Below are 23,201 nucleotides of genomic sequence, written 5' to 3'. Positions count from 1 at the left end.
TGCCAAACAAGAGTGAAGTCAGGAGAAAAAGTTAAATTAATAATTGATGACCACTGATTAAATAAAACAAGGCACCCTATCTGTAGAACTCATGGCTCTCCCATCTGTATACACACACACAAACTGTCATCTCACAGACAAATGCACAAGTACAGACACATTCACACAGAGAAAGAAAGACTGGAAATCTGGGTTCAGCAAGCATAAATGTTCAGTATGGATGCTTATTTTAGAGAAAGCCCCCCAGTATTCAGTTACTCTTATGCCCAGTTAAGAACACACAGGCTGCTGCTATGCTGCAGATGCATCTATTTATCCCAGCTTACTTCATGTAAGTTGGGAGGCAAACTGGTAAGAGATCTTTAGTTTAGCAAGCTGTATTTTCCTTTCTGTTTGCAAAAAGGAAAGAAATGGATAAAAGCCTTTCTGCTGGGCTGCAAGCAAAAGGAAACTTATTCTGTAACAGCCCCACTAAGTTCAGCAACTCTTACTTCTAAATCAGTGTTTCTCTACCTTGGCATCTTCAAGCTTCATGAATGACAACTCTCAGAATTCCCCAGCCAGCCATCTACACATAGGGTAGGTTCTCCACTGGAAACCAAAGACAACAGCTCCTGTCTTTCTCTTAGCCACTGACGGCACCTCCCAATCCCTGATCTTCTTCCACGATATCTTCCTCTATTGCCAAATTCTCAGCAAATGTAAGATGACCTCACTCTCCAACACTTACAGATTTGGGTGAAATGTTTCATTATCCTTTCAGATAAAGTCTTAATTCGGGGTTACTTTCAAACAGGATTTACTGCATGCAAACAGGACCTAATGAGAATCCATTTTGGGAACTAGAAGCAAAAGGAAACAGGCTGCATGCTGTGTGTCTCAGTGCAAGAGTCCAGCAATAACCTTGGACTCAAGGAGCACGAAGTTGCACAGTCACAAGAGGCTCCTATTAACTGCTCAACTATCACTCCTTTACAATCTCATTCTCAGGGTCTTAGATAAAGAAATGTGGATAGGGCAAGATCTGACTGATAACAGGTATCTATCACCTTCAAAATGAGCAGTGGTAAATAACCAGATCTCAACCTTGCAAACCACATCAACTAGACACTTCTTAAACTAAAGATCTTAAGAAGAGGGGAAGAGATAGGACAAAGTTCACAGGCAAGTTGAACGATGAAAGAGATTGAGGTATGTGCGTGAGTTGCAGGCATCTATCTGGATACACTGGTTCTTAAGAAATAGAGTATCACTTTATTATCATCACTTTATTTAGTATTACTTTCTGTTCCAACAGAGAAAGCATTATTTAAGGATAACAGGACCTCAGTTATAGAACATGACCATGTGCATGGGTTCCACAGCAGCTAGGGGTATGGATGACACAGTTCAGGCACTACTACTGACACAGCAAACACACTCTCTCTCTCCCAACTGCTAGATGTTGCATCTTTAAAGCACTACTGTCCTCACTCCCACATTGCAGCTACGTGGCAAAGACCAGGAGGGCTACTGTCTATGTGTGTTGTTTATTCGTTCAGTCACTTCCGACTCTTCGTGACTTCATGGACCAGCCCACGCCAGAGCTTCCTGTCAGTCGTCAACACCCCCAGCTCCCCCAGGGACGAGTCCGTCACCTCTAGAATATCATCCATCCACCTTGCCCTTGGTTGGCCCCTCTTCCTTTTGCCCTCCACTCTCCCTAGCATCAGCATCTTCTCCAGGGTGTCCTGTCTTCTCATTATGTGGCCAAAGTATTTCAGTTTTGCCTTTAATATCATTCCCTCAAGTGAGCAGTCTGGCTTTATTTCCTGGAGGATGGACCGGTTTGATCTTCTTGCAGTCCAAGGCACTCTCAGAATTTCCTCCAACACCACAGTTCAAAAGCATCTATCTTCCTTCTCTCAGCCTTCCTTATGGTCCAGCTCTCGCAGCCATATGTTACTAACTGTCTATGTCCATTTACCAAATCCAAAAGGCTTCTTATGGTGATTTGCTTTAGCAGGGAAATCACTTTTTGAAAAAAAGAAGTGGGGAAGCAGAAAAGAGAACATTTGTAGAGCAAGTTGAAGTCTCTGTTATACTAAACAAATATTTCTCTTTATAGGGAGGCTGTTTGTCTAGAAAAGAAATGCTGAGTCCTCCAGTGTCTTAGGTCATCACATACATGAAGAGGCCACTTCCAGGAGGATCTGGCACTGCACTTTTGGGGGGATTACACACTTTCTCCTGAATCCCTCTTAGCATGCAGGAACATCTGGACCTGATACAGACTATATCTGGGTCCTCCTTCTTTGATTAATCCCAGGACAAAAATTAGCCTGCAGCTGAGTTCTATGTGGCAGTACCCAGAGGGTTAATTTACTACAAGAGATGCTCAAAAGCAGGCCACATCATTCTTCACTTTATAGACTTATCATATACAAAGTATTGCTGTTTGAAGTAAAACATTTTTCAATGTATCTTTGAGATAAACATCTCATGAATGTGCTGTAATGTCAGGGCCAGCCTCGCTCCGAATAAGACACGGGCTCACTTAATAGGGATTAAGGATTTCCGGTTTATTGAAACGGTGCTGACAGAAAGAAAAACGGGAATGGGGGTGCTGTGGTGAGGTGCCCTGTTTATACCCTCTTGCGGGGTCCCGTGCTTCCCCACCCTTCATTGTCCCCATTCCCCTTGATGGGTTCCTTGATGGCTGTGTGGGTGTTTTCCCGGTTGCTGTCCTTGTCTTCCTGGTTCAAGGTTTTCCCTCCGGGGTGCCAGGTGCGGTTTATCTCTGCTTATCTGCCGTCCTTCTATTCAGCTGCATATGCTTCCCTGGGTATGGTTGCTCAGCTGCATATGCTTCCCTGGGTGTGGTTGCTTTGGGTGCTTGGATTCAGCTCTGATTTCCTTATTTCCTTCCTCTTTTCCTTAATGATCATGCTCCACGTTGTGAGGCTCTTTGTGCCTTGCAACGGGGTCATGACACGTAAGCAGGCAGCCTTATTCATTTCCAATCCTCTGCTAGCACAGCAGAAAACTAAAGCTACTTTTTAGTTCATATTAATTCTTCCCTTCAAGTAGTTTTTTGAAAAGAAAAGAAACTTTGAAAATTAAAACTTTGAAAAATTAGAGAAGAGTGCTTCTTGGCACCACAAAGCCATTTCATGTATTCCCTCCTTAGCATTTATTTTGTGAAATGAAAGACATGGAAGGGCCAGTGCAAAATTTAAGGATATTTAGAAATGGAAGACTATGACATCCAGATCTCTTGTAAAATTTGGTGAATGAGGTAGCATGTTGTCAATAAGAACCCTACTAAAATGCTGGGAGGATACAGAAAAAACCCTCATTTGGGAATACACCTATTCATCATTTTTCCGAGAAAAATTGCTGTGGCAATGTCTCTATAATATTTATAAAGTTCCTCGTAGTGTCAATGCATCTACAGACCTCTCGCTTGGCACTCACCAGCCCCTTTACTTCCACTGATTAAAACAAAACAAAAAGTAACCTAGCAGCTTGCAAACCAAATGCCACCTTTCAGCATCTTATTTATTTCCAAGAATACTTCAGGCTCCACAAGCATTCTTGAAAAATAAAAATGATGGATGTGTTTTCTATGGAAGTATGAAAAAGTATGAAAAAGTGTTTTCTAAGGAAGTATATCCTTCTGGATAGGAAAGACAAAAATAAGTTGAGACAGGGTACCAGGAAGCATCTAGAGGAGAGGGTCTAGAGCAGGGTTTCTCAACCTTGGCAACTTTAAGATGTGTGAACTTCAATTCCCAGAATTCCTCAGCCAGCATGCTAACTAGGGAATTCTGGGAAGTGAAGTCCACACACTCAACGTTGCCAAGATTGAGAAACCTTGCTCTAGAGTACAGTAGTTTGCCTCTGGGAAATGGATTTTTGTGACTAGTCATTGAAGCCACTGAGTTTGCCTGTGCCGCCCAGGCAGTAATGTAACGGTGAAGATACTGAACTCAGAAGAGCCAGGTTCTAGCCCACCCTCAGTCATGGAAGCTCATCGGGTCACTTTGGGCCAGTCACTCTTTCTCAGTCCAACCTATCACATGGAGGAGGGAGGGCTATGTATATCCCCTTGTGCTCCTGAAGGAAAGCAGGATATACATCTATAAACATCAAATAAATCTCATGAGCATGCCCATAATACCATCTCATGATTCCATCTGTATGTACTTAGCAGCTCCCAAAGACAGCAGACCTTCTGGTTTCCTATTTAAATTTTGCCTATCTCAACCTCTGACTTCTGGTCACAAATACATATTTCAGTCTAAGTGAAATGTTAACAGCATTCTGCCTTATCCAGACACTCCAGATATTCAGGGAAACAATTAAGATAAAGGATTCTTTAGATTATTTTTATGGTTCAGCCTGCACCAGTTTTCCGACAAGCTGAGTACTTGCAATTCACAAGCTGGAGAGTGACAGAGACAAACGATTAAGCCAGAGAGATGTCAAAAGAGAGAGAATTCTCAAGCTGAAGAATGCTGTGAACCCTTAAGTTAGGGCATCCTATTTAATATAGCAGTGCCTGTGATGTTCTCCCTGTGTGTATTGTTCTCTGTTTCTTCTCAAGCGTGCCTTCTCTCACTGCTCACAAGAGGATACACTGATCAGACATTAATGCCCCAAGAACTGTGGCCTCCAGTATAATGCAGGCCGTCTCTGTTCATGTTCCTGGATAAATTATATATGAGAGATAACAAACAGTAATGCTATAAATACACAATGAGGGCTTTGTGACATAACAAGAGGCAAATGGGAGGGGGCTATGAGGTCACCATAAAGCAGAACTGGAAGCAAACAGAAATGAAGAGCTTAAGATGAAGAATCCATTTTAAGTAATGTTGCAGCAGAACAAAAGTATAAAACAGAGAGATGAGCAAAGATGGGGGAAAAGATCACCTGTGTTCTTCATGCTTCCCTAGTTTCCTGCCTTTTGCTATCAGAATATTGTATGTTAGAGAAAATCCAGTACATCTGTACTGAGATCTTTGCCTGCAATTTTCTTTCTGTTTTTCTGACCATTTTGGTTCAGTGGGTTTTTTTGTATGGGAATATAGCAATTAGTGTTCAATATAGCTTCCTAACGGTTTTACACATAAATGTGTTTCCATGAGTGTTTAAAGAAAACATATTTCTAGACCTATGAAAACATACCAGCAAGCATGCAAGCAGTGATCACAAACAGCTGCAGCAGCACAAAACCAGAAGCATGCTTCTGAGATGTGCAATAGACCGGCCCCTTCCAAGGAAGAAAACCACAGTAAATCCCAGATTTAACAGGCCATTTGGTGGGAGGTGGTATTTGTTAAATCCAATAGTTGCTTTTCCTGCTCACCATTCAAACCTTTGAAGCCACGGTAGCAGCACTGAAGCCAACTCACCAACAAAAGCAAACAGCAATATGCTAAGATCACCAATGTAAGTTCAGGAGACAGAATACTATTGCATGCACAGAAGAAATAATGCTAATGCATACACAGGAGCAAGACTGTCTGGACCATTTTAGAAATAACAAACTTTGTCCATTAATTCCAGGCCGTGTTCAAATGAAATATCCTTCTAATGCATCCCACGTCTGCTAAACTGAGGTCTAAGCAGAAAAGCAAAAAGACAAAAATCCCTGTCTCCTGTGGAACACTCACAAAGCCAGGCTGCTACTCATTAAAGCAGCCCAATTAATTTCAGGGATCTGGGTGAGTCTGTAAATAAAGCTGCTCTTGTTTTAAGGAATCCACTCATATGACTCTTAAAGCAGCAGCCGCTTTTTGTCAGGCTCAGCAGAAGCCTGAAAAAAGCCAGTTTCCTTTAATCAACAGCAGCCAAGTACTGTGTTTGTACAAGGTCTCAAGCACTTCTTCTAAATCATTTGCGAAGTGTGCACAGCTCTAACACTCACCTTCACTTCCCTGGGGGGGTTAACTCACTGGCAAGTCTGAATATGAAACCTATAGATAGGAAGATCTAGTGATACATCAACCATTTCATCCTCCTAAATATGCACATACTTCTATCCTAGGAAAGTGCAGTAGGAAAAAAGCATACATGCTGTAATTAAAATTCTACACTCTCCCTTTCATTTACCAACCATAGAGCTGTAGGGAAGGAAAAGAACGCTGAAGGAGTAAGAAAACGTTTTACCAACCTGTCTAGTCTAATTTTTTGTCTTGCACTAGCTTCTTTAAACCGTCTTTCTCCATCCTGTTAAAGGGAAATAAAACGAGTGGGTTATGTTATACACACTGGCCCTTTGGGTCTTCCAACAGTGATCCCTTTGCTGCTATAATCAAGTTCATCCACCTTACTGCTGGTCGTCTCTTCTTCTTTTTCTCCTCTTTCACCCTTCCCAGCATTATGGATTTTTCAAGGGAGCTGGGTCTTTGCATAATATGGCCTCTCACTTGACCACTGCTTCATTAAAGCCTCACTATGTCCTTGTCTCTCCAAAACCACAGCCACAGTCAGATGAGAGGGAATCTAGAGAGGATTTGTGCAGCCCATCCTGCAGCAAAACGGATGGCTCTTAAAAGTCACTTGCTGAGATTGGTGCTGTTTGACTAAGGACCCAATGCAGTAATTATTGGTGGGATCTGCAATCACATGTTAAAGGGGGAGGGTTCATATTCACTGTCAGCTGTTCCCTCTTTCAAAATACTTCATTCTACTTCCCTTTCAATCTGTTTATCTATTTTTTTCCTTCCAGGAGTCCTAAGTATGCATAATCCTCACTGGGCTAGTTAGAACGCTTCCTAAATAGCTTTGTACCTCTGCAAAACTTTGGGTCTTCCCAACTTTTCAAATACCTTTCTACTATGCAACATCGCTGCCAAGTGAACATTGCAAACTCAGCCATCCTACTGGAGGCAGACAAGAGCCTGTTTGCATTGGGGAAGGCAACTCTGGAAGGATGAGAAGTGGAGCTAGCAGAAGAAGACTCCAAGGAAGAAACGCAGCCATACATGAGAAAACATCCTACTAGCTAATCAAGGCTGCTTGCACATAGAGCTCTTATTGTGGTGAGCTACAAGCAGAATTGCAACACCTCCCACATTGGCCTTGACAGGTACATCTCACTTTGTCCCATCTGCACATGTAGCACCATCAGCTCTCAAGGTACAATGACTTTTGTTAAAAGCAAAATAATAATAAAGGAAAAATAAAGGCAATCCAATGAAACCTAGGCTGTGTTTGTGCAGCACCAGTCCATGCTTATTTTAACTATGGTTTCCTGAATTAACCCCGCTGCCTGGATTTGCACACCCAGTGAGCTACAGTACCAGCCAACCACATTTTGGACTAACGTGCTGAAACTATAGCATGTTTTAAATCTAAAGCCAGAAAAGTAAGAAGACCTGGAATTGTCTGTCTACTATGAAACTGAAACTTTAGAGTACTTAAATCTTTAGGCCAAGAGCTCCTCTTAGTCTTTGAGTGCCATGGCAAGAGCTACATTTCACCAAATGGAACAAAAATAAGTGGGACAAAAATAATTAAATATAGTTAGATAGTTACTCCATGTATATTTAATAGTTTTCCTCTTCTATCATATTAAAAGTTACAGTTCAATGACAACTTTTAAGTGGGTTCTGGGCCTCCACCCAAAACTTGGGGGAGAGGGAGTAAGGTTTCAGATGTGCATCCCTGCTCTAAGTCACAATTCTCATTCATTTTTCTCCATGTGAATCATGTTTTTAAGGTGGGCTGCATTCAGTCATACACCCAGTAGGTTTATGCTGGGCTGCCAGTTTAATTCCAAAGCCATGCAATATCATTTTCATTTTCTTACCCCTGGTTCTGGCTTCAGCACTGGGAGCGTGCGTGGCTGACCATCTTCATTCAAGACCACAAAAATCATGAAAGCACTATTTATGTGTCTTCGGTTGACTTCCATTTCATGTCGATAGGCCTCTACACACACTCCAACCTCCATGCTGTAATTAAGAACAACATTTTAAAATGAGCAAACAAGTAAATGAATACATAAATCAGCTGGGAGCACACTGTGTACAATATTATGACAAGCCAGAATGAATTCAAACCCATTTTGATTAACTATTTCTTTGAATTAATTTCAAAACACTTGCTAAAGAACGTATGTTGTCTTATTATATCTTTAATGTGCTTAGATCTCTCTTTTGATTTATTTTAATGATGTCAACAAATTTTAGAAGTCACCCATTAATGAAATAAGAATTTGTGGCTTTCCAGACATTGCCAAACTACAATGTTCTGCATTGGGGTTGCTTAGAGTTGTAGCTCACCAACAACTGGAGGGATGTAGGTGCCCCACTTCTTTGAGATGTCTTATTTTTAAAAAATCCTGTATCTTTCAAACTTCCTCTTCGATGCTTTTCAATTATTAGGTGGATCCTGAAATGGTTTAATTTATACAACTCTATACAATTTCTACTGACTTCTGGACCAAATCCATTAAGCTCTAGCACGATGGCAGGAAGACATACCTGTGCTTAAATGCATTGTTAACAATGGCCTTGAACAGAAGGCGGTCCCCGACTTGTGATGGTCCCCTGAAATGGAACATTTCAATTGTCTTCAGGGTGGGATAGGCATTGCATAATCGGCTAGAAGAAAACAGAAAAACAGAATCAAATCTGATCATTAAAAACACTGACCATTACCTGTGATGCATGTGCTGCTGAACAAACTATCTAAATACTGTTGCCAATCAGTAACAGATCAGACTATGAAGTGATACTAAAATGGAAGTTATAAAATAACCCAAGCTTACTGTTACGCTACCAATGTCAAACCATGCCCAAGCTGGATTTCCACGGGCCTGTTGACAGAAAGGCTATTCGCCAGTTCAAGAGGGCCCTGGGCGCCCCAGCGATGAGAACATGGGAAAGTAGCAAAGCACAGATTGAACTCTCCCTTTTCCCTCTTTTCCACACATTGATTGTCCAAACCCCCAGTATTAATGGAGACACAGTGCCACCTAAAGGAAAACAGCTAGCTTTTCTCTAATAAAAATGAAGGACAATCTGGCAGCATTCACAGCTTCAGACAGACACACTTTCAGGAAAAAGGGAGTGAAGAAGAATGCACGCTAACAGGTGAGGCAGTATGGAAGGGAGATGAATTTCTATAGCAGCTGGGTTGTAATAAGTTCTATTTTTCTTCACAAGGGGGACAGAATTTAGCTTTGGAAGTAGAAAAATCAGCATCTCTTGAGTAAGGTTGTTTCTTTCTGTCCCAATGAAACTCCAGTGAATCTCTAGCCAGCAGGGCCACACTTAAAAAAGACCTCTGCCTTGATTTGATAATAACTAAGGGAAATTTGACAGTCAAATCATGAAGGTACATCACCATTACCCTTGGAAATTAACCTCTTCCCTTCATTAGCTTAACGGAAATTGCAGGAATAGAGAAGAGCAGACAGGAACTGTAATTCCAGCTGCATGGCTAAGCACCAAACAAAAGGTGGGGATGTGAAAACTGCACAGATAAATTCAAGTTAAACTAGGGTTAGAGCACGCTAGAAGTTTAGATTTAACAAAGGCAGTAACAATGTAGTATCGTTACCTCCACAGTTAAATGTAAATCAAGTGCAGTGGAAAATGCTGAGCAATTAAGCCAGATCCACTGCAGCTAAACCGAAGGTAGCATAGTTTCAAATGTGACCTTAAATGTGGATTCATCTGAATGTATAAGAAATTACAACTGCAAAACCTAGAAAGGATTTCACCTTTTTAAAACATTGATTTCCAAAATTTAAGAGTAGATAGACAAGCTGCTAATGCAGCTCATGAAACTGGACCATGTCATCCATTTTTCAAATTTGCACAGATGTTCATCTTGCCTTGCCTCTTACCTTCCTGACGAATCTGGAAATTGAGAAAATTATCCTAATACTACCTATTATTCTGGGAAATCTTTACCATACTAATTCAGAGTCTAAGAATCCAGTGATACCATTTATTATCTCAGCCATCAGACTGGAGTGGACAGAAAATATGCCCAAACAAGAGCTAAGTGACATAGCCCTGAAATCTGGCCCGATTTCTCTGATGGCACTTGGGTCTCTCTGGGATCAGAATAGCCTAATCCCATCCAGGTTAGCTCCATCTCTAAGCCCTGCACTGCCTCTATCATTTCTGCTTACACAATCATTACCACCTGGCAGTCAGCGGGATATCGAGCCTACCAAACTGATATAGCCGTATGTTTCCACATTGCTATCCTTGGTATAACTGCTCTCAAACTTCAGTGGACTTAATGTTTTTACCTAGGGTAGAAGGAAAGCTGTTGCAGGTAAAGGCTGGAACCCTCATTTCCTACCAGTTGCCTCCCATTTTCATAGAGCTGGAAGGAAGCTGGTAGTTGGGAAGCCTCAACATTGTTCTATGCCAGAAGAACCTAATATTCTTTCTGCTGACAATATTAGTGACTCCAGTTGCCCTTCTTTGCTTTATACTAGAAAAACCTAGAGTACATGTAGACAAGCTTATTCTACAGCTTTACTATGCAAAGGTTTATTAATCTGAAAACAATGTGCTTGGCAATCCCTTGTTCCCTGTTGAGTTTTCCATGCATTTGGGTTCCTAATATTAAAAATGACAAGTTCCAGAAGGCAATGCATCCTATACTTCCTCAATAATAGTTCTGAAACTGTGACATATGAAAACATATCTTTGTTATCAGCATATGATGGAACAGGAGCCCTCCAGGGAAAAAAACCAGGCCTCACAGTGGTTAAATTCATGTTTAAATATACCTCAGTCCTAATTACCTATAAAGCCAGAGTTAAGATTTTAAGCAACTACCATCATTCTATTTTCACCCCAACAAGATACAAGCACACCACCTTGCAGCTATTGTGGCCACGTTTTCCATCCATGCCATGATCTGCCCACCAAAGGTGTTTCCCTGATGGTTGGCATGTGGGGGTAAAATGAGTTCCACACTTTCCACTCTGGTCTTTTCAGCAGGTACTGTTATATTACATTCTCTGTTCTCAAGAGCTGTTAGGAGAAAAAGATAGGTTCTATCAGAGGTGTTTCTGGAGAGGAACAACCTTCTCATGGTTAAACTACTAGGCAGCACTTGAAATAATGCCTAGGTCTCTTCCTCCATCCCCCATTTTGTGAAAGCTGTGGCCTGCCAGAGAAGAAGAGAGAAACTGCTATAGATCTGTCATACTGTACATAGCAAGCAGTCAGTAGTATTTAAAGCAGTGTTTCTCAACCTTGGCAACTGGAAGATGTGTGGACTTCAACTCCCAGAATTCCCCAGCCAGCCCGCTGGGAGCTGAAGTCCACACATCTTCCAGTTGCCAAGGTTGAGAAATACCAGTCTAAAGCATCCAATTTAGAGGTTGCATACACTCTGTTCACTTAAGGATTCATTGAAACATACAATTAGACTAGGGTCACCTAAACTTTTGCATGTGACTGTTCTTAATCACATCCTTCTATTCTCATGTTTAAATTACAATCTGGATTCAACTTGTGGTGGGACTCTGAGGCTGCATGTTGCTTCAAACTGAACGTCTGTGACTTAAATGAAGCAAGGAACAAGCAAGAAAGTACCAAAAACTCCAAAGGGAGCTATAACTATTGCTTCTTCTATACCATGCTTTTCAAGCAGCCTCTCTTGGATGGCAACAGTCTGGTCAATTTCTCTTTTGGGCAGTGGATAAGCTAGGAATCACCTCCGCTTCTTATTTCTGTTTAGTATTGAGCCTTATGATTATATTCATTCCATTAGTTCCACCTCTTGCAGCCTGAGTGATGCCATGGATGTCCTGTCCCAGCGCCCGGAAGCTGTAAGGGCCTGGATGGGGTGCAATGGGCTTCAACTCAACCCAAGCAAGACTGAGCAACTTTGGGTTTGTTGGCCTCCCGGTGACAAGGTTTTTCCATCATTGGTCCTGGATGGGGTGGCACTGCCCCAGACGGACCCAGTGCGCAATCTGGGGGTCCTCATAGATTCACGGCTCCTGCTTGAAGAGCAGGTGGCAGCCATGGCTAGGAGGGCCTTTGCACACCTTCAGGTTGTGTGCCAGTTGCGCCCATTCCTGGACTGAGAGGCTCTGCTCACAGTCACTCATGCCCTTGTGACCTCCCGTCTGGATTACTGCAATGCACTCTACGTTGGCAGAGTGCTAGAAAGCATTTGGCCCAGGAGAGATCAGAAAAGTCACACACCAGGCATTTCTATAGAAATAATTTTATTTACAGAAAGCAAACATATTTAAAGGCTGTTTGCTGAGAGGAGAGATTTCTCTCAGCTGGATATTCTCTGCAAGCCTACACAGAAGGGAAACTGAAACCTAAAACAAGTCCAGGCAAGTTCCTCCCTTAGGCAATACAACCATTAACACGTGAAAAGGGGACAATTAAATTCAACCTCTTCACCCAGCCAAAATGATTAGTTACCATAGTAACCTTAATCTGTAGTAGAAAACATATTAACACTCTACATGGGGCTGCCCTTGAAGATCATTCGGAAGCTTCAGCTGGTGCAGAATGCGGCTGTGCGGGTAGTAAATGGAGTCAGATATTCGACACACATAACACCACTGCTACATGAGCTGCATTGGTTGCCGGTGTGCTTCCGGGTGCAATTCAAGGTGCTGGTTGTCACCTTTAAAGCCCTTCATGGCTTGGGACTAGGTTACCTTAGGACCGTCTTCTCCCAGTTGTTTCTGCCTGTCCAATTCGATCTAGTAGGTTGGGTATGCTGCGGGTCCTGTCAGCCAAGGAATGTCAGTTGGCAGGAACTAGAAGGCATGCCTTTACAGCCATAGTGCCTTCCCTCTGGAATATTCTCCCTACAGAGATTAGGATGTCCCCGACTCTGTTGGCCTTTTGTAAGGCTGTGAAGACCTGGTTATGTGCCTGGGTCTGGGGCCCTGAACGTGTGAATGGTCCCATTTTTTGGTTATATTAACATTTATACACTGCTTACTTGGTGGCCATGTATATTTATTCTGTAATTTAATTGTTTTAATTAAAATTGTTTTAATTCTTTTATAGTTTTTATTATTGTAAGCTGCTCTGAGTCACTTGCTGAGAAAGGCGGCTATAGAAATCGAATAAATAAATAAAAGTAAACAAACAAGCTTGGAAGGAGGTGGAATTAATGGAATAGCTCTCATACCGGGGGTTCGTGAATGAATGTTACTGGCACTTTTAAGTTCAGCTCTGCAGCTCAGCTGATTCAAAGCATCTAACAGAGCTATTGGCATCATTGTTCACCTTCCTGAAATAGCTTGTCAAGGTCAGTGAATGGATTCCGTGTCAGAGCTGAACATCCTTTCTATTATAACTGTGACCCTTTGTGGATTCAGTAACTATAGGCCAGAAGTACCTTTGTAATAGTACCTTCCACTATGACAACCACATGGATGAACTGTATGGAATCTTTAACTACCACATTTACTAGGAGATGCCACCAGAAATGCTGTTCTTTGGTACAAAGAAGAGGCCGTATGGTCAAAAGATTATCTCTGCAGTACAATTCAACCATTTTCTTCTTTCTAGCTACAGACAGACACAATAGTTCTCTGTAATTACCACCAGGGGAAACTGAATGCACATCGTATATACATCACAACTTGAAAAACAGCTGGTAGGGAACTCTACTGGCCATACAAGCTTGCATTTTGTAAAAATGCACGTGTTTTGCAATGAGGTATCTGCCCTTGTGAGCCCAGAGTTTCAAGCCCCAAATGATGTTACAGGCAATGCTGTTTTCAAAGGATGAGGAATAATTTTTTTTTTTGGTGCCTTTGAATCAGTGTTGACTGCTGGCAACTGCCTGGACTAATCCCTGTGTTTTCTTGGCAAGGTTTTCAGAAGTGGTTTGCCATTGCCTGATTCCTAGGGCTGAGAAAGAGTGACTGGCCCAAGGTCACCCAGCTGGCTTTGTGCCTAAGGGGGACTAGAACTCAGTCTCCTGGTTTCTATTCTGATGCCTTAACTACTACACCAACCTGGCTAAATACAATTACCACCTGCACTAACTAGGAATATCCAACACAAGACTAGTTTAATATATTGCAATGAACCTACATAAACACTGAATTCCCCATGCAACTGTGGGAGCTCCTCACTATCAGTGAATGTCATGCATTCCAAATGTCCAGCAGTGGCAAACTTACTCATCTTTCAGCATTTTTACTTGCCCACTTTTATTTCCTGGACCGGAGCCCACCTTGCCAATTCTAATATTGACTGGGTTGTCTCCCCACATAGGGATTTGTTCATAGCAATGAAAAGTGTTTTAAAATGTTAGAGATAAGTGAAGCCAAGCCAAGCCAAGCCAAGCCAAGCCAACCAGTGCCATACAGCCAAAGCATGAGAAAGCAGGCTAGGGGATACTCTACCAGCCTGCACAGGGCTCTTAGTAAGCAGATCTTTCATTGTATCTGTGTGGGCCAGTCGCATACGACGACGCTCAGCAGCAATGCTGTATTCAGTTTTCTCCTCTTCTGTTTGAGGATGCAGGGGCTTTAACTTTATCTAAGAGAAAGGGAAAAGAGTACATATAGTAACATGCCTCTTACTCTAGACCATTTGCTTGTCTTAAGTATCACAGCCTGAATTTGCCTCATATTTATGCCAATTCAAGTAGGTGAATAACTGCCTTGCAAATTTGTTGAGCTTAGAATTTTAGGACTTACATACATAGCCACTCAATGCAATTCCCCAACCACATTCTTTGGTTGTTCACCCGGACAGGTTCTGTAGTTCGATTTCTTCCCATCTGCAAAAGCTTAATGAGATACAGGGAATTCTACAGCTGGGCAGTGATCAGTGATCTGGATTCAAAATGGAATAGGTGATTTAGAGCATGCATGGATATGTACCTAACGCTGGTCAGCAGTACCTACTTAAATCAACTGTGTCATTTTCTGGGATCACACAGCTCCCACTGTATGGGCCCAGAAAAAACTACCGCTGACAGGTATTATGTGAGTACTCACCAATGTTCCAAATCACCTTTCTATCTGTGAATCTGGGTCAATGCCCAATCCTAATAAATATTCTATTCTCTTGGAGTAGAAGGCTGGAAATAATTTTTAAGAATCACCTTTGTGGGATGGAGGGAATGCTTAGTGGGTAAATACCTGGAAAGACTAAATTCTCTTCATTTACAATTGCTTTTTGTTAAGGAAAGGACATGCCCTGTCCTGAGCACATACAGTATTAAAACTTGCTGCTAACATAATATGTAGTTTAGCTTTGGTATGCCCAGATATATTACTTAATGCAAGTTCAAAAAGAATTATTGATTTGGCTGCTTATGAAAGTACACATTAATAATGATGGGATGACAGAAACACATCCAAGCAATTTGTGGACAGAAAAATCTGCCCTTGTAGAAGAGATATGGCTTACTTAAATCTTGACAGGTCTACTTTGTAAGTCTCCCCATGGTCTGCCAATGTGTTTTAAATTCACAAACCAAGTTTATATAACCAGGACCTTTTTGTAATTCAAGCATCATCACTGTTTGTAAATGATCCTAGGTGAAGTAAAGCAAAGTATCTTTTGAGTCATGCCCAATTTCTGGTCACTTCATGGCACATCCATGTAGTTTTCTTGGTAAAATTACAAAAGTAATTTGCCAATCCCTTCTGGAATTCTTTTTGCCAAGTGTATCCTTTATCCCTAGGATTTCTAGTGATCTTCAACAAGTATTAACTATATCTAGTCGTTCAAGCTCAACCAAGTTTAGCTAGGTACTTCCATCTAACTGGGCAAAGATTTGAGTCCAGCTTGACTCCAGATGATTATATGGACATGTCCATGTAGTTTTTACCTAAAAATTGTAAGTGGGTTGCCACTGCTTTTTTGGAATCTTCTTTTTCCAATTTCCTGATCTAATCTCTAGCCCTAGAGTTTCCTGGTGGCCTCCACTGAAGTAGTAAACAGGTCTATCTCAGCTTAGATTTTTTCAAGATCCAAGGTATCCCTCTCTAAAAATATACACACTCTATGGGACCCACTTCTAAACTGTCTCTAATATCTTTCTGGAAACATGGTGCCAAGAATCTTATGCTGTACTCCAGGTGTAGTCTCACCAATGCCAAGTAGAGAGGAATAATGACTTCATATTTCTTTGATACTCTAATGCAGTGTTTCTCAACCTTGGGAACTTTAAGGACTCCAGCATGGCTAGAGAATTCTGGGAGTTGAAGTCCACACATCTTAAAGTTCCCAAGGTTGAAAAACACTGCTCTAATGCATTTGATTCTCTAATGTACCCAGTACTGTGTTAGCCCTTCAAGCAGCTGTCTCACAGCGCTTATTCATCTTCAACTTTCAATGATCACACCTAAGTCCTTCTCAGATGCAATGTTTCCAAACCACGGATCCCCCTTCTTGGATGTGAGTTCTACGTTTTCTCTCCCTAAATACAATACCTTGAAGAACAAACTGTTCCTCTCAGTCTCCCAACCTGTTCAGATTAGACTGCAATCTTATTTTGTTGTCCTGGGCATTGGCCAATCCTTCCAATGTTATATCATCCACAAATTTCATAAGCAGCCCATCAATCCCATCATCCCGATCATTAATAAAAAATGTTGAATAATACTGGCCCCAAGACAGATCCCAGTAGAACCCTACTTGTATTGCTCTCCAACTTGATGCAGAGTCGTTAATGCTGACTCTGTTTAGTTTAGTTCAAAAAGGGGTTTTTTTTGCTTTTATTTACTAAAAAAAGGAAAAATCAAAAGAAAAAAAAGAAGCAATGCAACAACAGCAATATATGTATACATACACACACAGAGAGGTGGTCCTTGCTTAATGACTACTCATTCAGCAACTATTCAAACTTACACCAATAAATGAGTGGTACTTACAACTGGTCCTCGAAGTTGTGGCCGTCACAGCATTCCCACGGTCACATGATTGAGATCTGGGCACTCAGTGACCAGCTCTCAATTACAATGTCACTGTGTCCCACTGTCACATGATCGCCATTTGCAACCTTCACTGCTGGCTTCCCACAAACAAGGTCAATGAGGAAGCCAGTAGGAGGTCATAGATGGTTACCATGTGACATTGCACTTAACAGTGTCATGGGATTCGCTTAATGATGGGAACTGGAAGTGCCAGAACTGCTGTCACTAAGCAGCACAGTCATATGACATCACACTTTACAACCATGTCGCTTAGTGATGGAAATTCCAGTCCCAATTACTGTTGTTTCATGAGGACTACCTGTATAGGCTTCTAGTGCAATAAAAAAGTTTCAAAAAAGGATGACCATATTTTATTGTAATTGTCCATACATAATCTATGTCTGAAAGCAACTTGTTTTATAAAGGTAAACCTGCATAGCAGACAAAACCACTGACATATTTATGAAATATGCCTGTTACATATTTCAGGTTTATCTCCAGTGGAGAAATGTAGCCACCAATTTGCCCTTGCAACACCTGCAGTGGCCTAGAATAGGGCACTCACTGTGGAGAGTGAAAACTGGTCCAGCTTACTGCCTCCCACAATAAATTCTTAAGAATTCTTAAGGAAAAAATAATGAGGTGTCCCACTCCCCCCAAACACTGCAGAATTTTTCTGCCACTTGAGAAATTTGATGAACATGGCTTGCCCCAGTTGCACTGTCCAGAAAAATAGGAGAGAATTTCAAGAAGCTATTTGTATATACCTCTACTGTTTTCATTGTAACCTTATGCATACTTATTCTAACAATTCTCACCATGGCCAGACTTCCTCCTTCACAAAGATGCAAGGAGTTGCAATCTTGGTATAACTTACAAATACTGTGCAATCAACTTTCATTTTGTATCACACCATCAATCAAATCACACCACCAATGTGTTTGTCACTCTGCACCAACCTATATATTCTGAAAATAAATGAGCAACAGCATCCTATTTCAGTATTGCAGAACTCCTTTCAGAAATGTATAAACAAAGCACCGAGCTCACCTCAACTGGTCTCAGAAAAGTTTTCAGGATCAGACCTGATTAATAGATGGATGGGAGACCTCGGGGAGATAAGCTAGGCTGGAAAATCAAAAAGCATCTTGGGAGAAGTCAGCAGTGAAGCATACTGGTATACAGCCAAGAGAACTGTATGTCTGGGTCCACGGAGTCACTAATAGTAAACTTGATTCGAGGGTGTGTTTATTATTTTTTTTACCTGATGAGCTTATAAACCATGTAGGAGTTTATACCCACTGCATCACCAGCAGTGATGTTGCAAATAAATCAGGACTTTAAGAAGGCCCTGAAGACCTGGTTCTTCACCCAGGAGCAGAGCCAGGAAGTCTGATGAGCCTGCTGTCTGACTGAATCATGGGTTTGGTCTGGTCTCTGGTGCAATGTTTTATGTTATTAGGTTTTATCACTTTACCATTTTCCTTTTTCAATATTGTTAACTCTTTTAAGCCTTGATAGCTGTCTAGAGTCCTGAGCAAGTGGGCGGCTGTATGAATTGAGTAAATAAATGAAATGGAAACAAATACCATGAAAACTCCCTGAAAGAACACAAACTTGTTTATTTCTTGTAAATAGCTGCTAAGGATGACAATGTAATAGCCAGACAATCAACATCTCTGTACTTTTCCCCAAATAAAAGAGAGAGAGAGAGAGAGAGAAAGTGGTGAGAGAAATTAAATACTTCCTTGGTACTACACCTACCTTAGCAGTTGGTTTGCCCTGAGCGACAAAAGTTGCATATGCCTTGCACACACTCCATTGCTCACCATTGCAGAGATCCTCATTGCTGACCTGTACACCAACCTGAAAACAATCACCAGGGGGAAGGAAGAAAACCCTCTATGAGAGGCTGATTCTTTAAAAAAAAAATCATCTATTACCTTTCATCAATCAATCAGTCAATCAAAAAGAAATGGTACATTTCCCTTCCTCAAAGGACTACTCTGTAGCATCTGAAGGAACTACATTGTGTAACAGCTCTGTGTTTTGTTTCAGTGTTTAATCCTGCTTTGGCAATTCATACTTCTGAATATTTAAAGAACAGGTAGTGCAATAATTGTGGTCTATATACTACCACTTTTCTAAGCAAATGAATCACAAAAGTTTGTTCCCTGAGGCAGCAAAACAAAACAAAACTGACATCCCTTAGATCAAACTGTTCCCTTTGCTAACAAAGGAAGCCAAATTACAAATAAAAGGAGTGGAAATCATGATGCCCCCTTGGGCCTGAATAGACACTTGTGTGTTATTACAAAAAAGCAATCAAAATTAGAAGGAAAAGTTAACCTTAAGGGAAGGCTATGCATGTTCCGTACCCCACACAGCACAATCTTTGGCATCCAGGGAAATGTTGCTTTTTTTGTTTTACACTTTATCAAAGCACATTTGCAAAGTTCTAGCCCATATGGAGGCTATATCATATGCACAACACTGGACTTTTACAGATGATGTAAAGACAAGTAAGAAGAAATCTGCTGTCCAACTCCAGCGTTCCTGATTTTCCATCGTTTAGTGCTTTAGTAGTAGATACCTGCACTGGCAGTGGGTTGGACAAGATGATCTCCATGTTCCCTTCCAGTCCTAACATAGAATGCCTCTGCAGAGGGGCTTCACTTGCATTATCCAGAACACAGTCTGTTTGCATGGCAATCTGTATTTGTCCTCAAGCAAATAGAAGCGGAAGTCTCCATCCAGTCTCTCTGTTCAATGGGAATCAGAAAAGACACTGGAGGCAGAGCCAACATCTTCAGCCTTGTGTCTCTCTTTGTGTGCTTGGGTATCCTGTTCAACCTGAAAGGGGCAGACTGAAACAACTTCCTACCAACGTGTGGACACCGTTTTTAAAAGCCTCAGATCTTCTCCTAATCCACCTGGGCAAGCAGGGTGTTTGTATTTGCTATATTACTGTTTCTTAGGTAAAGGTAAAGGTTTCCCTTGATGTAAAGTCCAGTCGTGTCCAACTCTAGGGGGCGGTGCTCATCTCCGTTTCTAAGCCTTGGAGCCGGCGTTGTCATAGACACTTCCGGGTCATGTGGCCAGCATGACGACTCGGAACGCCGTTACCTTCCCGCCGAAGCGGTACCTATTGATCTACTCACATTTGCATGTTTTCGAACTGCTAGGTGAGCAGGAGCTGGGATTAACAACGGGAGCTCACCCTGCCGCGCGGTTTTGAACCACCGACCTTCCGATCGACAGCTCAGCGGTTTAACCCGCAGCGCCACCGCGTCCCTACTGTTTCTTAAGTATTCCACAAAATACTAACCTACTGATTTTGTTGTTATATTCCAGGACTCACAGAAGAAGTTCCAAAAGCCAAAGAAGACAAGTTAGAAGGAATTTTGATTAAATACAATGCCACAATGCCATTTCCTTGACCCTCTTCACCAGAGTTTCTCAACCGTGGCAACTTTAAGCTGTGTGGACTTCAACTCCCAGAATTCCACACAGCTTAAAGTTGCCGAGGTTGAGAAACACTGCTCTTCAGGTTTTTGGCAATGAGGGTGAGGGATGATGATTATATTATTTTAGTTATTCTGCCACTATTTGTGATTTTATTAGCAGCTGTTTTGAGGCTTACAAATCTGGATTTCTTCTTCATTCTCCTGTTTGTTAATAATAGTAGTCGTTAATGCTGTTTTTATTTCATATAGTGTTGGTTTCACAAATATTCTTATAGACTAACAAGTGCCTCAAACAATCTTTTTGCCTTAGATGGGGTGGGGGGCAGTGTAATGAATGAAATCCAATCCGATCAAATGAAATAAAGTAAATGACATGCAAGCAAGCAAAGCTGATCCTCTGGATTGCCATGAGTTTCATCCTGAGCCAATATATGGGTCAATCATCTCATAGAACAGTGTTGTAGGAAATAAAGTGGAATTTGTAAATGTACTTCTATTAGAAAATGTAGACACAATGTAGCCAATTCTTCATTTTTCAACATCCACAATTTGGTACCGCCATATCAATGAATACCTTGGGGCTGCAAAAATGGGAGAATATAGTCCAACAGGGAGTTGTCTCCTTCTGGCTTGAAGATGCAACTTGTATACAATCAACTCAAAGAGGACAATTTAGATTCATGTATGGGAGAGGCTGGGCACTTATGGGGCAAAAGATGTGCATTGTATCTGAAAAACAGCTTTCAAAAATCAAAGCAAACAGTCATCCAAGACAGTGTTGAAGCATACATACCTCCATGCTAGAATTAAATGCTCGATTCACTTTTGCTTTGATGTTGATAACCTGCCCAACACTAGGAATGAGGAGGAAAAAAAAAAGATAAAATTCTCCAAAATGCCATTGATAGAAAATAGCTTGTAGTTCTAATATGTAGTTGATCTATCGAACTGGGAGGTACTACTTTACAAACATGTTGGCAAGCTTCATTTATTTAAAAAAGGCTGTGGCTCCCAAGGGCGGTCTAAAATCCACACACTTAAACTAATTCCTGAAAACCTCTGGACAGTTCATGGAAGGATTAAGAGACTGCTCTGGACAGACAGGAGACTTATGGATAAATATTATTTTATTTGTCCTTTCTCCCAAATGGAAGACTTTGGAAGCCAAGATTTCAGCAGCTTTCAGGTTCACTGATTAGGACACAGAGATAAGATTTCACATGTGGCTAAATATATATTTAGTCATGTCTGATACACAGTAAATGAAAAGGAATGTGCAGTCCCTCAAACAGTTTTCTGCCTAGGCTTATAGATGCTCAAGTTTCATGCAAACTCTCCTAACCAGTGTTGGCTCCCCCTCCCCACCACTTTCAGCTGCCTAGTGTAGAATCAAATGGTGGGGATATGCCGCCTTCATGAGAAGTGTTCTTCAGGATAATGTTGGGACCTGCTTTAACATTTCATTTTAACTCATTTTGTTACAGGAGTTAAGGTGCTGGACTGGAATCAGAGAGACCACAGGGGTTCACTAGTGCATTTCGGTCAATCATGCTTACACAGCCCAACCTACCTTGTAGGATTGTGGGGGTGGGGGTAGAGAGAAATAGGAGGAAGGTATGCCACCTTGAGCTCCTGAATGAAAAGATGGGATATAAATCTAGCAAATAAATAAATAAATAGTAAAAATAAATAAATCCTGAATGCATCTACAACGTTCACTGAACACAACACGAGACAATTGATCCTGGAGAGTAAAGTGTTCAGCCTCCCTCCTGTTCCATATTCATTGAAGAGCATGAAACCTGGCTGAACGTGTCCTCACGTGTGGGTTAAGCAGACTTAAAAAGGATGAAGAACAGTATGGAGCATATAAAAATGTTTTAGATAATAAAGCCAAACAAAGAATGGAACTACTGATGAAACCCAAAGGATTATTTAAAGCACATGATGTATGATTTGAGCCAAAGGACAGAGTGTAAATTGAATTAATGGAACATGGAACAATACACTTTTACCTAGATATTAGCCATCACTGTATAAGAGCTGCTCCAGGTTTTGCAGAACATCTTCAACTTTAGCCTTAAATACTTTAAAAAGAGGGGATGCACACTGAACACAGTCAACAACGAAATAAGCCACTTTTAAAAAAAGACTAAACCAGATCTGAATTGATCTGGACTGTAATTCCTCTAATAAGTGACTTCTTTCTATGCTTGTTGGGGCTTATAAGAAATGTAGTCCAAAATGCTACTCTAAACATTCAGAAATGAAAAGCAAACAAGCTGTGTATTTTGCAACGATGGCTTCTGACTCAAAAGATACACACGTACACACACACACAAAACCAAAGGCCAAATCCATCCTATTAAGAGGCATTATTGTTTCCCCAAATAAATTTGTTTCAGTAGGAAATAAAACAGAAGCTTTGGAGAGACTCTTGGAACAAATTTCTTCCACTTACAAACAGAAGAAAACTGATATAACTCTAAACGGGATTGATCCCAGAAAGAGACAAGAAAAATGGCTACATTAAAATAATTCAGATGTGTGCTAACAAAGTATTTGTGAATTACAAAGGATGACTGAAATCTCAAGAATTTTACCCCAAATAGTAAAATTTATAATAGGATCTAGTACACCCCCACTGAATGCATTTTCATTAAGCGATGAATCAAAACATTTCCCTAATTCACACCGACTAGTTCGTACATTGCACCAAACCCAGGGGAGGCAGCCTTTGACATTCCAACTATTACTAAAGTATACAGTAACTCCCAGTATCCTTAGGAAACGGCCAGTGTTGAAAGGTGTTGTGAGTTGTATCAACAACATCTAGAATACTA

At 41.2% G+C, this 23,201-nt stretch overlaps 1 protein-coding gene across 2 annotated transcripts in view; it reads right to left on the bottom strand.

Moving 5' to 3' along the window:
• The window catches only part of ACOT11 (acyl-CoA thioesterase 11), a 47,925-nt gene that overhangs the window by 7,525 nt on the left and 17,199 nt on the right, over positions 1–23,201 (bottom strand). For both annotated transcript variants that reach the window (XM_063297989.1, XM_063297990.1), the window contains exons 3-9: positions 21,152–21,212; positions 18,656–18,757; positions 14,366–14,501; positions 10,841–10,997; positions 8,478–8,597; positions 7,802–7,946; positions 6,161–6,216 (exon numbers count right to left, since the gene is read on the bottom strand). In XM_063297989.1, coding sequence (XP_063154059.1) covers positions 6,161–6,216; positions 7,802–7,946; positions 8,478–8,597; positions 10,841–10,997; positions 14,366–14,501; positions 18,656–18,757; positions 21,152–21,212 — 777 coding nt within the window. The remainder of the gene's footprint in view (positions 1–6,160; positions 6,217–7,801; positions 7,947–8,477; positions 8,598–10,840; positions 10,998–14,365; positions 14,502–18,655; positions 18,758–21,151; positions 21,213–23,201) is intronic.

This window comes from Candoia aspera, chromosome 3 (genome assembly GCF_035149785.1).
Source record: "Candoia aspera isolate rCanAsp1 chromosome 3, rCanAsp1.hap2, whole genome shotgun sequence".
Classification (NCBI taxonomy): Eukaryota; Metazoa; Chordata; class Lepidosauria; order Squamata; family Boidae; genus Candoia; species Candoia aspera.
Note: the sequence above shows the minus strand (reverse complement) of the source record. Positions and strands in the feature narration are given on the sequence as shown.